This window comes from Pisolithus orientalis, assembly GCF_024613125.1.
Source record: "Pisolithus orientalis strain OTSU chromosome Unknown F5J12scaffold_6, whole genome shotgun sequence".
NCBI classification, from domain to species: domain Eukaryota; kingdom Fungi; phylum Basidiomycota; class Agaricomycetes; order Boletales; family Pisolithaceae; genus Pisolithus; species Pisolithus orientalis.
In genome coordinates this window covers 209,898-224,310 of record NW_026260787.1, presented here as the reverse complement: position 1 = coordinate 224,310, position 14,413 = coordinate 209,898, and the positions used below count along the sequence as shown (strand labels likewise).

The 14,413-nt window shown below is 48.6% G+C and overlaps 5 protein-coding genes across 5 annotated transcripts; 2 read left to right on the top strand and 3 right to left on the bottom strand.

Annotated features, from left to right (window-relative positions):
* Positions 1-2,628: 2,628 nt before the first annotated feature.
* Positions 2,629-3,668, top strand: F5J12DRAFT_889955 (uncharacterized protein; the record flags this gene model as incomplete). Its single annotated transcript, XM_051747368.1, has 4 exons — positions 2,629-2,718; positions 2,995-3,288; positions 3,345-3,374; positions 3,405-3,668. 4 exons carry the CDS (start codon positions 2,629-2,631, stop codon positions 3,666-3,668), a joined length of 678 nt encoding a protein of 225 aa, XP_051602488.1.
* Positions 3,669-5,080: 1,412 nt separating this feature from the next.
* On the bottom strand, positions 5,081-6,070 carry F5J12DRAFT_481215 (uncharacterized protein). The gene is made up of 7 exons (XM_051739634.1): positions 5,874-6,070; positions 5,801-5,823; positions 5,592-5,751; positions 5,517-5,524; positions 5,383-5,449; positions 5,300-5,327; positions 5,081-5,244 (listed from the first exon to the last, which is right to left on the bottom strand). Exons 1-7 carry the CDS (start codon positions 5,915-5,917, stop codon positions 5,113-5,115), a joined length of 462 nt encoding a protein of 153 aa, XP_051602487.1. The 5' UTR covers positions 5,918-6,070; the 3' UTR covers positions 5,081-5,112.
* Position 6,071: 1 nt separating this feature from the next.
* Positions 6,072-7,234, bottom strand: F5J12DRAFT_481137 (uncharacterized protein). Its single transcript, XM_051739633.1, has 7 exons — positions 6,921-7,234; positions 6,810-6,862; positions 6,611-6,741; positions 6,543-6,556; positions 6,466-6,494; positions 6,327-6,414; positions 6,072-6,270 (listed from the first exon to the last, which is right to left on the bottom strand). Exons 1-7 carry the CDS (start codon positions 6,997-6,999, stop codon positions 6,227-6,229), a joined length of 438 nt encoding a protein of 145 aa, XP_051602486.1. The 5' UTR covers positions 7,000-7,234; the 3' UTR covers positions 6,072-6,226.
* Positions 7,235-9,094: 1,860 nt separating this feature from the next.
* F5J12DRAFT_904096 (rab-protein geranylgeranyltransferase) lies at positions 9,095-10,563 on the bottom strand (the record flags this gene model as incomplete). Its single annotated transcript, XM_051748483.1, has 9 exons — positions 9,095-9,177; positions 9,223-9,369; positions 9,416-9,628; positions 9,686-9,880; positions 9,939-9,983; positions 10,019-10,167; positions 10,216-10,343; positions 10,396-10,506; positions 10,561-10,563. The coding sequence occupies 9 exons, from the start codon at positions 10,561-10,563 to the stop codon at positions 9,095-9,097; spliced, it is 1,074 nt and encodes a 357-aa protein (XP_051602485.1).
* Positions 10,564-10,669: 106 nt separating this feature from the next.
* On the top strand, positions 10,670-13,988 carry F5J12DRAFT_780775 (uncharacterized protein; the record flags this gene model as incomplete). Its single annotated transcript, XM_051742507.1, has 8 exons — positions 10,670-11,239; positions 11,289-12,326; positions 12,381-12,622; positions 12,673-12,751; positions 12,800-13,000; positions 13,048-13,134; positions 13,185-13,367; positions 13,416-13,988. 8 exons carry the CDS (start codon positions 10,670-10,672, stop codon positions 13,986-13,988), a joined length of 2,973 nt encoding a protein of 990 aa, XP_051602484.1.
* Positions 13,989-14,413: the final 425 nt, after the last annotated feature.

The following is a 14,413-nucleotide window of genomic DNA, read 5'->3' as shown; positions in this document are numbered from 1 at the left end:
TACATCATCATACAACTACGCGTATGGGGTGGATTCGAGAAACAACTCGGTCACATCTCCAGCAATCAGTCACGTTCGACGATGGAACGGACGACGGCATTTAGCACTTGCACGTTTCGGGCGTGCACTTGCAGCTGTATCGAGTGAAATATCCTCAGCAAGCCTATTTCTATGAGATGTAAGCCTCAGTGTGCTTTACCTCTCGCCGCACTCGCAACCACTCATCCCACAGTGGTTGTTGACAAGAACAACATTGACCTGCAAGACGGAGGCCAGTGAGTAAAAGTCCACGCACAAAGCTGGTTGATGACGGGGCTACATACAGATTGCATGGTGCTGATAATATCGGTTGAGTGGGTAATGAACAAATGTCCAATGAAGTTGTTGTGCTAACGACCGACTTTTATACGTATCATACCCCTGTATTTACCGGTATTTGCGGGGTACTTGATCTTTCCGAATCGGCCGTGAGGCAATTTGGCGGTGCAGGCACAATGCTCTGCCCCTAATGAACGGAAGCAATGAGGCATTTTATAGATTATACAGGGATTACGAGTTATGTACACTCTGGGGGGCATGCGATCATGCGGAAGCTGAGCCGGTTAGTGGTGGGGGTTGGTGGAGAGGAGCGCCTTTGAGGATATTTTGCAAAGCATCAATGACCTGTCTGGAAAGTGTCATGGAAAAAGGCAGGTGAGCAGAAGCACATCCGGATGTCGAGAAAATCAGCCATCCCCTTATCTGGAGATCAGTCAGCATCAAGGTAGATGAGGAGTCCTTACGGTGTAGACAGACGATGTGTTGATTTGTTGGATGACAGATTCAGTACAGACATGATCTGTCTCCAAACCATATGTCGATATTTTTGTGAAGGCTTGAGTGGAAATCATGAAGTCTGGATTTGGTACAGAAAATCTCCCAAATATTTCTGACAGTCAGAGTTGGTCGAGGAATACAGTTAGCCGTGTTTGTGTTACAGGCAGACTACCTTCCATGGTCTAGTTGCTGTACTGACAGAATCTCGTTTCCGAAGTGATTGTGCCTACACCGCCAAATCTGAATTTGTCAGTGGTGAAGGCTGCCCTAAGCTGCCCGCCTCCAAAAAATGCCTCACGGCCGATTCAGAAAGATCGAGCACCCTGCAAATACCAGTAAATACAAGGGTATGATATAAAAGTCGGTCGTCAGCACAACAGCTTCATTGGACATTTGTTCATTACCCACTCAACCCACTCAACCGATATTATCAGCACCATGCAATCTGTATGTAACCCCATCATCAACCAGCTTTGTGCGTGGACTTTTACTCACTGGCCTCCGTCTTGCAGGTCAACGTTATTCTTGTCAACAACCACTGTGGAAAGGGTGATTGCGCGTGCGGCGAGAGGTAAAGCACACTGAGGCTTACATCTCATAGAAATAGGCTTGCTGAGGATATTTCACTCAACACAGCTGCAAGTGCAGGCCCGAAACGTGCAAGTGCTAGATGCCGTCGTCCGTTCCATCGTCGAATGTGACTGATTGCTGGCGATGTGACCAGGTTGTTTCTCGAATCCACCCCATAAGCGTAGTTGTATGATGATGTAGGAGATGTGTCATTTTTTGGATGTCGGAAAATGAAAATGTGGAGATTATATGTAGTTTCAGCCGTCTAGTGTTTTGAGTGAGAGTGCGGACAACGACTGGCGGGTTCAAGGGGCATTCTGCCCCTAATGAACGGAAGCAATGAGGCATTTTATAGACTATACAGGGTTTACGAGTTACGTATACTTTGGGGGAACACGTGATCACGCGGAAGCTGAAGCGCTGACGGGCAGATCGCACCTCGCGCATTGCATCAGCTCTGAAGATCTGTTGCATTTCATCTGCCCGTTTTTGTATCTTTTACATCTTTTTTCTATGTTACGACAAAAAATGATCTACGGCGACATCTGGTATCGGGATGCAAGATATAACGACAATGCGGGTATTTGGGAGACACAAGCCTCTACCGGTCCTGAACGAATCTCTATAGCTCCTGGGCTTCAGTAACACCTAGCTCCAACATGCTCGAATATGTCTGACCGTGCCCAACGCTGAAGGTCGAACCGCCTGTTACACGTCCGTCTTCGTATGCGACGTCATCAACGACCAGGGACGCAAAGTTGATTGCTTCAACCTCTCGACTCGGCGCATCATGGGATGATTGGGTGAAACATTCTCGGGTGTGAATTATCAATCGCGAGGCCTGGTCATCGTCCAGCATTGACTCATGAGATGAGAAAACTCATGATAGAACTTACGCAGAAAGAGTATAGAGCTAAAATTATCCTGCAGCAACGTGGTAAAGTCAAATATACGATTTAAGGAAAATGGAGAAGTACGGAGCGGTGACGGTGGCAAGAGCCGTGCGATAGATAGCGGTGACGGGAACGGAGGCACCGATATTCCTAGATTCAGGGAGGGGGACATTGCAGTTAGTTCTTTGTTTAAAAGTGCATACCACGTTCGTGGACCTACCAACTGAGTTGAATAAACAGAATCTCCCCATAGAGATGGAGAAGTTATTGCTCCGTCCTGACATCTCTACATGTCAAGGACTCGGTGTCGATGTCTTTCTTGCCTGCGTATTCACAGCAGACATCAGCAATGCACCAGGACATCCTTGGCAGGACCGATATTTTGAACGTGAAGAAGGATTCTATCACATGGCAGACCGAAGCCGCTCGAAGCCAGGACGTTCGTTCCCGTCGATCCTTGATTTTTCCTGGGCTTATTGGGGCTAACGCATCTGGACTAAGCTTTGATTCGAGAACTTGAACATTCGGTTAGGATACTTGTCTGATCAAGTCAAGTTCCTGACGATGAATGCGTCGAACTTGTCCGTCGCACACCACAGGGTGGCTGGTGGTGGTTCCCCAGTTCCATCGGTGGCCAGTATGAGTTCGATCGCAGCTTCCGACGACCCGGCCAGCAGCTTACACCACTCAAGCCACTACTACGAGTTATTCACAGCCGACGCAGCCAGCTTCTATCCACGGATCGTGGTACTCTTCCCCTACCATTGCAGCACCTCAGGCGTCCCACCCAATTGCACCGCCCCCGCCCCCGCCTGCTCCGGCTTCTCAACGCTCTCCACCAACCCAACCTCAACGTGAGGAATGGGATGACACTTACCTGTCCGTGTTGAGCACCCAGGATCCTAAACAGCTGCGGGAATTACTGGCACGGTCAAATCCAGAAATCGTCATGCCGTTGAATGGCCCGGGACCCTTGTCGCAGGCTGTAATCTTAACCTTGCTGCGTCGCGTGAGTGGGATCCATTTTTCCAATTTCATTTTAGCGTCCTTAGGTTAATTCAACAGCTCGCCGCCACTGTGGGAGAGACTCCGCCAGTCGGTGAATCACTCAAATCGGCCCTGTAGTGGCTCCAGCGTGCAGCTACTGTATTAAATATCAACGTGGGTTTTTCTGCGATCATGTGGACGTACCTTCGCTCATCAGGGTCGTTCGTTCTTACCCAGGAGTCTCTTATTTCACCCTACGTGACTCGTGTTGTGCCGAATGTCAAGGCCATGCTGAACACCATCGAACAGCGTCTATCGATTCTCCCCGGTCCTCCACAGCTGATGGACTCTGTTAGAACGATTTCTGATATTCAAGATACTCTTACTCGCAAGCAAACATAAGGGAGGAAATGAAGAATGTTGTTGTGAAAGTGCCGAAAATATTCGTCCTTGTTTCCGTGTATATCTTACTAGTTGTGTTTTTTGTTTCTCTTCTCTCCGATGCTCATGCATGCATCCACGATCGACCCGCAGGCTGTGGTTTTTACTTCATGAAATGACTTTTCACGTTCACATTACGCCTTGTTATTCCGAAATGTTCTACAAATCCCGTCATGTGTCGTCGTATATAGTTAATGCAGACCGTACTCCATTCCCAGGCTGCCAGTGACTAATGACGTTTATAAACGAGAACTAAGAGCTGTTCCCATTGTGTTCCCACGTCAAATCATTGTGCCTACACCGCCAAATCCGGATTTGTCAGAGGTAGAGGCTGGTGGGGGCTGCCCTAAGCTGCCCGCCTCCAAAAAATGCCTCACGGCCGATTCGGTAAATTCGGGAGAGATCGAGTACCCCGCAAATACCAGTAAACACAGGAGTATAATATAAAGGTCGGTCATCAGCACGACATCGACATTGGTCATTGGTTCATCACCCACTCGACCAATATTATCATCATCATGCAATCTGTATGTAGCCCCATCATCGACGAGCTTCGTGCGTGGACTTTTACTCACTGGGCTCCGTCTTGCAGGTCAACGCTGTTCTTGTCAACAACCACGACGGCTGTGGAAACGCGTCATGCGCATGCGGCTCCAGGTAAGGCATATTGGTGCTTAAAGCTCATAGATGTAGGTTTTCTGAAGATATTTCACTCGATACAGCTGCGGTTGCGCGGCCGGCTCGTGCAAGTGTGGGAAGTGATTGCCCTCGTCCATCCCATCGTCGTCGAATGTGATCGATTGCTGGCGATGTGACCAAGTTGTTGTTTCTCGAGTCCACCCTATATGAGTAGTTGTATGATGTTGTAGGCGATGTGTCTTGTTTGGAGGTTAGAAAATGTGGAGATTATATGTAGTTTCGGCCGTCTAGCGCTTTGAGTGAGGGTGCGAGTGTGGACAATGACTGGTGTATTCAGGGGGCATTCGCTCCCGATGAGCGGAAGCAATTAATGAGGCATTTTTCAGACTATACAGGGTTTTCGAGTTACGTACACACCGGGAGGCACGCGATCATGCGGAAGCTGAAGCGCTGACGGCCCATGATGCGTTCCACAGCTTGACGCTGAGCCACGCATGTCATGCATTGCACCAGTTCTGAAGATCTGTTACATTGCATCTGCCCGTTCTCATATCTTTTACATCTTTGTTTTATGTTACGACAAAAAATGATCTACGGCGACATCTGGTATCGGGATGCAAGATATAACGACAATGCGGGTATTTGGGAGATACAAGCCTCTACCGGTCCTGAACGAATCTCTATAACTCCTGTGCTTCAGTAACACCTAGCTTCAACATACTCGAATATGTCTGACCATGCCCAACGCTGAAGGTCGAACCGCCTGTTACACATCCGTCTTCGCATGCGACGTCATCAACGATCGGGACGCGAAGTTGATTGCTTCAACCTCTCGACTCAGCGCGTCATGGGATGATTGGGCGAAACATTCTCGGGTGTGAATTATTAGTCGCGAGGCCTGGTCATCGTCCAGCATTGACTCATGAGATGAGAAAACTCATGATAGAACTTACGCAGAAAGAGTATAGAGCTAAAATTATCCTGCAGCAACGTGGTAAAGTCAAATATACGATTTAAGGAAAAACTGGAGACGTACGGAGCGGTGACGGTGGCAAGAGCCGTGCGATAGATAGCGGTGACGGGAACGGAGGCAACTAATATCCCTAGATTCAGGGGGGACATTGCGGTCAGTTCTTTGTTTTAAGGTGCATGTCATGTTCGTGGGCTTACCAAACATGCTACAAGTCCAGACACAACCACGTTCACATTCCTGTGCATCGAGGGAATGTGGAGAGCTTTACTTACGGGAAGTAGAATAGCACACTATCTCTGACCAGCGTTCGGGTCATTGGCTGGATGTTCTGAATTTCTTCCTTGATATTCGAGATCGTGAAATCCTTGAAATGCTTAAACCTCCATTTCATACTCGAGTAGAGCAGATGGAGGGTGAGTCCAAGGAAAATCGCTACAGAAAAACATGAGATCCCAGATGACTTTGAAATAGGAGGACCAACTGGCAACAATGATTGATATGATCCTTTCGGTTTGTCAGTTGGGTATAATAGTATAATCGTGAAGAGTTCCTACCAAGCCGGGAGTGTCAGTGCAACGTTTGGATCTTCGCTAAGCATGCAACCAGGCCAAGGAATTCCGGCCGGAGGCTCGACCACCCTTTTCTGGATCCATGAGACTGATATAATACATACAATAATCTCAGCCTAAGCATATTGCAGACTACACTGTGAGGCCCACGCGCGAAGATTTCTGGCGCAGGATTTACGAACCAAAGATTCAACTGGTTTAGAGATGGTGGGTAATCAACATTCGTACGAGTAGGACAAATCATATCTCACTGATGACCACAGACGCGAGGAAGATTTGATGTTTTCGTAATCCTTCCTTACCATGGAAGATTTGGTACATGGCATTGAGGCGGATCACTAGGATAACGTTGACGAGCGCCGAGTATAATATTTCCCCTCCACTAGTAACAAAGTAAGTCGGCGAGTGTAAAGTTGTACGTGGTGGGATTGAACTCACAAAGTGAGATAATAGTAGTAAACCTTGCAGCTTGCGGCGTGAAATGGTTAGTAAGTATCTGCAAACCTGTCCATGTAAATGCGCACAACTAATAGTAGTGTCAGTCAACGAAGAAATTCGAACTGGCTGATTCGCATACAGGTACAGAGAAGCCCTGGTGGTTGTTCACTGGAGTTCCATTGAGTATTAGGATACAGCGAGCGGAAGACACCGTACCAGCAAAATATCCCCTGCGTGAGTTGTTGTAGCGGGACAGCACTGGCTAGCATAGAAATGAAACTTACACAAGGTAAAAAAGAGCGTAGTAACGGCCAAAAATAAAAAGAGCTTGAACTAGGGTGCGGCGAGCTCTGCCACGCCAAGAAGTGTGCTCTTCATAATTGGTGTTGTGGTAATATCTCCAGATAAGGGGAATCTGCAAAAAATGCCAGTGCTATGTCAGAACACAAGGGCTGTCAAATAGTGAGTCACAATGTCGCAGACCTCTCTGTCAAGGTTGGTTAGGATGTCATGGACGAGCAGCGCCACACAAGATACTATCACGGAGTTCGAGGTGAGTGCGGGATCAGACAATTAGCAGTGACGTTTACTTGCTCGTAACATAGTTGACTAGACGGATCTGGCGGAGGCTGTCGTACAAAGCTTGAAGCTCCTCTTCCTCCGTAGCCGACATGATGAACTGGAAGTGCGGCTGATCAGGGGATCAATCGATGAAACTTATAGCACATCTCAGATGGGTCAGCGTTAGTTCGGCCATCATTTGTGTCACGATTGCATGATAGCAACGCCCTTCAATGCCCACCCTCACGTTTGAACACTGCCAACTTGCACCGCCGGCCCCCGTAAAAACTGTACCTCGAGAAAAGTTTATCCCGACAGGCTGTTCAATTGTGATGTTCTCTGGGTCTGGATTTTTTCGTAAGACAGGCCAACGCCCGTGATTCCTCTTTCTTCCTACGTAACTGATCCCTTTTTCACAGCAGTCTACAAGTATGTACTCTCCTCTGCGCCCACAGTGATTGGCACACCGTTCTACCACTTCAGCTCAGTCAAGGTGATCATGCAGTGCCTCGGAACCAAAGTCACAAACCAGATAATTAAACCTGGCTTCATAACAGCTGCCGGGTCTTCTCTCCGATCACATAAACCCCCTTAATGTGGTGAATTGCAGTTTATGGGCGCACAGGATAGCCTCTCAAAATGGCGGGGACTGGAAACGATGCCAATCAGCGTGAGAGCCACCGTTCCCTCCAACCAGGCAATGTTAGTGTTGCATCTTGTGTTCTTTACAGTAACTCCACTATCACGTTTGCATAGGTTCTCTCGCATAGCAGAGGAAATGATCTCTGTATACAAACAATTAGTCATATCACAAGGGTGAAACAAGGCCATTCACGGTGTCATCTTCCACATCAACCCTCTCGTTATCAGGGTATGCTCTTTCCGTTTAGTGTATTAGATACTGAAAGTGAAACGTATCTTTGTGATTACGCGCTCCACGGTCGGAACACGGGAGTGAAGCCGCACGCTCAAATCTTGGTTTCAAAAACTTTTGCCCCATTCTTACCTGCGCCGTAACTCCACGGATGTATGGGAATTCCTGCGTTAAATTTCGCAACACTAGTGGACAACCACGCGAGTCATCAGGGCAAGCATTCAGATGGCGCTTTACCGTACCTGTGCTGGTCATGCAGCACTGCTGATGCGCTGGCGGGAATGCCAACAAGTGACATCCAAACTCGCAGACGTGCTCGAAGATGACATGGGCACAGACACAAGCACGCTGTTTTATGTCGCACGCAGCAATACATCTAGGATTACCTTGGGACGCGCCATTGCTACATCCTTCTACCTCGAACGTGCTGGTTGCATGTGGGTTGAAGACGAGCGAAGACAGTCGGCCGAACGAGTTGCGCCGGATTCGGAAGCACTTAAGCAAGCCTTCTCACAGCGACATTGAGCAAGACGCAATGATAGAAAGTTTGGGAATATGCTGGACCCGGGAAAAAATGAGGAATGAGCTAGGTGGCAACCAGGACTCACGACCTAGTAAATGTATTGAAGTTGTGTAATCTCTAGCCCTCGTGATCCAGAAAGCGGGAGACAAGTGAGGAAGAAAGGGGTTGAGTACGGCTGTAACGGATATCATAACATCAGGACCATCTACACTATATAGAGTATCCTAACTTTCGCTTTGCGGAATGCTGGCTAAGCACTCTCTGTTAAGCCTCTTAGTGGCTGATTTGAAGTCGTTTCCCTATGTAGTTAGCCAAAAGCCGATCTTGGTATCAATCACCCTGATGGCCTTCCATTCCGAATCGCTTTCCGCCCGCAGTCAGGCTCTGCGGATACACTGTCACAAGTTCCGTAGCATGTAGACCACAGTTTTCTCGCCGGGTCAGAAAAGGCAACTGTGAGGGGGGGGTTGGACGGGTAGGCCCTCAATTAGAACAACGCCGATGCATGACAGCGTTGTAGAGGTTGCTGGGCCGGTTCTGTGCGTTTAGGATCCGTTGTCAGCAAAAAATAAGTGTGGATGGTGGCACATCATGAATCAAGCGATTGAGTTTGTGGGTTCAGTCCTGATGCTCCAAATATGCGAACAATACAAACCTCGCAGATGCAAATGCTCCTAGTTCGCTTGGTGGCAGGTCAACCTAAGCGTAGGTAAGCTATGCGATGTTTGCCGGTAAACCACTGGTCACGGTAAGAATTATCAGACGCGTTGTATTCAGAGAGATGATGGTATTGCTCAAAGGCAGTTGTGGTTAGAGAAGGCAGATAAGGAGGTGTTCATACACATTCGGTGACCTCATGAGGCTGGATCCTTCGAATCTCTTCGGCTGTATCCCTGGTTTGAGCCACAGAACGACTGAATGAGAGACAACAAAATCACCTGTCTCCCAGTATCTGTACCGTCGAGGGGGATCGATGTCTTCCAGTTGTTGAAGCAATACGAGGCATTTTCCCCTGAGTTCCGTGCTGTGGGGACGATGCTTTTGCAAAAGCAATCTGTTGTAATACACTAGGGAATCCATGCACCCTGATGTCCATTAGTTTCGGCTGGTTGTATGACAAGATGATCTTACATTTACTGTCAGGCTGTTCGTCCAGCAGTTCTTCGATGACCATTATCTCTCGTAGAAGTTGTTTTTCGTTCTCTCCTATGGGCTGCGCTAAGTTGTCCGCATTAAATCGGGCAGATGAATTCGCTGTACCTGACCCCATTAGCCACCTGTGGTATATCCATGCACTCTGGTCGTCCGGATCCGTGTATATCGCGTTGTGTATCAGTTCGAGCTCTTTACGAGATCAACGAATCGTCCAGATAAGAAAGATATAGAAGAAGAAAAAAGTACCTTCGTCTCGCGACTTGACAGGGTCCAGCTGACCTGAGCGCCACAGAGATGTATAAATCTTAGAGCGCTGATGCCAGGCACTAAAGTTCGAGAAACTAGAGCTGATTTTACGGGTAGTGTACGCCAGTTCCGCCGTTTCAGGCCGCTGAATCGGCATACTCGCTAGAACATATCTACGATAGTTCCACGCCATAACTTGTGGAAAGCACATAGCGGTCAGTGAAGTCGACAGAGGGAATGGATCGAAGCTAACAGTTTCGTGGATCTGCATTGAGCATCTTGTCTACCACAGCAAGTTCTTTGTTCCAGTTGTCAATCCTCCATTGTAATGACGGTTTCTCTTAACGATAGGCCCGTCAGGTATGTTCTGGAGACACCAATGACGATGATTCCACAGCCAATATACTTTAGGATGGTCTTTGAGCGCTGTAGTTGTCAACATCAACTCGCTGGCAAGGATATTGTTTAACTGTTCGGAGGTACTAGGGCCTGGGTTACAACAGATCATGTTATCAGACGAAGTTACAAACCTATCAGGGAAGATTCCGTTTAGCATGATGTTTCGACGGTAGTTCCAGATAGTGTAGAATTCTGGATTCTTCTCAAGCAATTTCTGAGTCGCATCGAATGCGTCCCTGCTCCAGTCCTTGTTATTCTTCTGCGGAGGGAAGATCAGTTTGAGTCATGGTTCACAGACCTGAAGGTATTACGCGGGAGATCACGTCGTTTGTGAGCGCAAGATAATCAACAATCTTTGATCTCTCTCGCTCCTTGTTTGCCTGGATGGCAGCCGGAGACTGACGGACGCGCCTGACATTGTGCTAGGCCAATCGTCTGTGGTCGTAATATGCAGACGGCTTTGACTCCTCACTTACCATGATGTCGTGCAGCAAATATTGTTCAGCGGACAAGTTCAATTTATTTATGAGGATAAGTCAATTTGCACGAAATAACACATCAAAATTAATTGTCCTCTTTCCTTCGATGCCGTCTGTCGCGATGGCGCTGCAGGAGCTGTCGTCTTACTTTCCACTGACACTGCCGGTCCCAACGCCAAAGACACATCCAGACTTGCTCACCATCAACGATGCTCAACGGGAAGAAGACCTGCTTCGCAACCCGGCGTCATTCCGCGCGTGGTGGACAGCTATACACAACACCAGAGATGCGTTCAACGCGCAGCTAAAGGCCGAGCGACGTGCCGGTACTGTGAATGATGCTCGGACCCAACTCCTCGGGCCGCTCGCTACTCCTCTCGCGCGACGCTCGCTTCAGTGTCTAACCTACTTATACGAGTCTGCTCTCGTTCAGCTACCCGGCTCATTCAAACTCTGGAAGTCGTACCTGCAGATGAGAATGTCTTACGTGCTTGGCCCACCAATCCACAAGAAAAGGGCAGGCGGAAGGAAGAAGTTTCCGGAAATGAAGGACGCCTTAGAGGAAGAGCACGATTATAGCGAGGAGTGGGATGGTGGATTGGACGGGGTCGTCGGTTTGGAGGAATGGATAGCACTCGTGGCGACATATGAACGCGCCCTAATGTGGCTGCCAAAGGTACGCGTATACCCCACACCATCTTCAAATTATGCTAATGGACTATCAGCTACCTCGCCTTTGGTTGATGTATTTTTCCATCTTCTCTCATCCTCTCTGTCCGCCCGTCATATCTCACACTCATGCTCGCCGGACGTTTGATCGTGCGTTGCGCACGCTGCCCCCTTCTTTGCACTCCCGCATATGGATGCGATACCTGCTGTGGGCAGAAGGTAGGGGGGGTGCGACAATGGTTGCCGTATACCGTCGGTATCTCACTGCTGACCCAAGTCTCACTGAACACTATGCATCGTTATTGCTCAACCCCGCAGACTCCACTCCTCGCCCACTGGAGGCTGCCAAGCTATTACTGTCTTTGGCAAGGAGAGCTGCGCGCGGAGAGTATATCAGTCCAGAAGGGAAAAGTCCCTACCAGTTACTCGGAGATTTCTTGGATGTTGTCGAACGCTTTGCAGAAGAAGTCGGGCTCGACGTCGATGATACCATTGAATCCAATGCCGCGGATGCCAGAGCAGATGCGGAGGCGAAGGAGAAGGAGGATTCCGCTTCTGCGGATGGGAAACTCGTGCGAGTAGCCGGTCCCCCCGTGCCTGCTGCCGCGGATGGGAAGCCCCTTTCTGTGTACGATGAAGATGAGGATCCACTCAGCAAACGTAAACTCAATATCGAACGTATCGTGCGGAAAGATGGCCTCGAGGTATACAAGGATCAAGCTGGCCGTCTCTGGACAGGCCTCGCAACGTATTGGATCAAACGAGGTGAATTCGACCGAGCGAAAACTACGTTCGAGGCCGGCATTGCCTCAGTCCTCACCATCAGAGACTTCACACAAATATTCGATGGTTACGCTGAATTTAGCGAGTCTATCATTAGTGCAATGATGGAGAGTTTAGAAAATCCGGACGAAGATGAAGACGAGGAGGATATCAAAGACACAGAGCGTGAAGTGGATATCAGAATGAAAGAGTTTGAGGACTTAATGAATCGACGACCTTTCCTTGTCAATGACGTCCTCCTACGACGGAACCCGAACGACGTTCAAGAGTGGGAGAAGCGAGTGGCACTATGGGGCAATGATGACGAGAAGGTATGGTTTCCTCAGCGCCTTTATTCGTCTTTCACGAATTTATTCACGTTTCAGGTGGCCGAGACGTATACCGAAGCTCTACAAACTATCAGCCCTCGCAAAGCTACTGCTAATTTCTATCGGCTATATATCAATTTTGCGAGGTACTACGAAGAAGGAGGCGCATCTGGCACTGCAGAGCCCGATCTCGACAATGCACGCAAGATCCTGGAAAAGGCTACCAAAGTCAATTTCAAGACCGTTGAAGACCTTGCAGAAATCTGGTGTGAATGGGCTGAGATGGAATTGCGTCATGAGTAAGTCCCTCGGCCAACATTTCACAAGGTTTTCATTTATAGCCTTGTAGGAATTATGATGACGCGGTCCGAGTCATGCAGCGTGCAGCGGCTGTTCCGAAAAATGCGAAGGTCAACTACCACGATCACGTAAGTTTGCGGACATTGTTAATACAGTGCATCGCTGATATATCCCAGACATTGCCCGTACAAGCGCGGCTATTTAAATCCCTGAAATTGTGGTCATTCTATGTCGACCTAGAGGAATCCATTGGAACGGTTGAATCGGCGAAAGCGGTCTACGATAAAATCATGGAGTTGAAGATTGCGAATGCACAGATCATTATCAATTACGCTGCTTTTCTGGAAGAAAACGGATATTGGGAGGACAGCTTCAAGGTAATGACGCAATTCCTGCGTTGGCAGCCCTGGTTGATCGCATGCAGGTGTACGAACGTGGAACGGAGCTATTCACCTACCCGATATCGTTCGAAATTTGGAACATTTATTTGTCGAAGTTCATCAAACGATATGTACGTCTATGATTCTCCTCTTCGTTTCCTTTCTGACCCTCCACAGGCAGGGACAAAACTGGAGCGCTGCACGCGACCTTTTCGAACAAGCACTGGAGAAGTGCCCTGCGAAATCATGCAAGCCGTTATTCCTTATGTACTGTCAACTCGAGGAGGATTACGGCCTTGCAAAGCGCGCCATGGCGATATACGAACGTGCTACGCAGGTAGTTGCCGACGAAGACAAGTTTGAGGTATGTTGTTACTGATCTCAAGTGGATGTGTACTAACAACCTTCGTAGATGTATACCATATACATCGCAAAAGCCACCGCCAACTACGGATTGCCTGCGACTCGACCAATTTACGAACGCGCTATCGAAGTTCTGCCCCCTAAGCAGACCTCTGAAATGTGTTTGCGGTTCGCGGCTCTTGAACGCAAACTCGGGGAAATTGACCGCGCCCGTGCCATCTACGCGCACGCCTCACAATTCTGTGACCCGCGTGTCAATACGAAATTCTGGACAGAGTGGAACAGCTTCGAGATCGAAACTGGGTCAGAGGATACCTTCAGGGAGATGCTTCGAATAAAACGAAGTGTGCAAGCTCAATTCAACACCGAGGCATCCTATCTCGCCGCGCAGACTCTGTCCACTAAACAAAATAATGGAGGTGCCCAAGACGCAAGCCCTCAGCCTAGTGATCCAATGGCCGCTGCTGAACAGCAAGCTGGCGCAGTCAAAGGTCCTTCATTCGTAGCCGCCAAAAATACCACGCTACCAAGATTGGATGGGTCTCCGTCGGAAACGCCGCAGACAGCCAAACTGCCGGAGGTTAACGCGGATGAAATACAGATATCGGACGAGGAAGTTTAGGGTTTTATTGTATCCATAGCGTACTTTGTTGTTTTACCTATCGCATCTCACATTTCTTTAGGTAAGGTCGACCCACTGGTTTGTGATATCCCTGGATGTTTCGAACGACAGAATGTGTCTTGTCAGCTGATGGAGATTGAATATTGATGAGTAAAACCAGGGACCTGTGGATAAGGTGTGGTTACACCCCCTTACGAAGCAACTTCTCAAGTGGCCACGAGGAGGTTCTTCGCACCAATCCTCTGAGCTTTGGGCCAAACTCTTTCATTACTACAGGTGGCCCCGGTTCGCCTCCGCTTTGGTACCCTTGCTATGTTCCTTGAGTAAGTACAAATCGCCGATCCAATCAAATAAGCATGGTGCCTCGGTGCTGACGTGAAAAAAGGGTAGGTGACACCGTTATGTAACACTGGCCCGTGGTACTC

What these genes read in the sequence shown, in the direction of transcription:
- F5J12DRAFT_481137 (XM_051739633.1), bottom strand. Translation starts at nt 6,999, where the DNA reads ATGTCGGCTACGGAGGAAGAGGAGCTTCAAGCTTTGTACGACAGCCTC. An exon ending in TAACCAACCTTGACAGAGAG is followed by an intron (nt 6,742 to 6,809) that starts GTCTGCGACATT and finishes CATTTTTTGCAG; the next exon opens with ATTCCCCTTATCTGGAGATA. An exon ending in ACCAGGGCTTCTCTGTACCT is followed by an intron (nt 6,415 to 6,465) that starts GTATGCGAATCA and finishes CACTACTATTAG; the next exon opens with TTGTGCGCATTTACATGGAC.
- F5J12DRAFT_481215 (XM_051739634.1), bottom strand. Translation starts at nt 5,917, where the DNA reads ATGCTTAGCGAAGATCCAAACGTTGCACTGACACTCCCGGCTTG. An exon ending in CATATCAATCATTGTTGCCA is followed by an intron (nt 5,752 to 5,800) that starts GTTGGTCCTCCT and finishes GTTTTTCTGTAG; the next exon opens with CGATTTTCCTTGGACTCACC. An exon ending in TAGCTCTATACTCTTTCTGC is followed by an intron (nt 5,245 to 5,299) that starts GTAAGTTCTATC and finishes GACGATGACCAG; the next exon opens with GCCTCGCGACTAATAATTCA.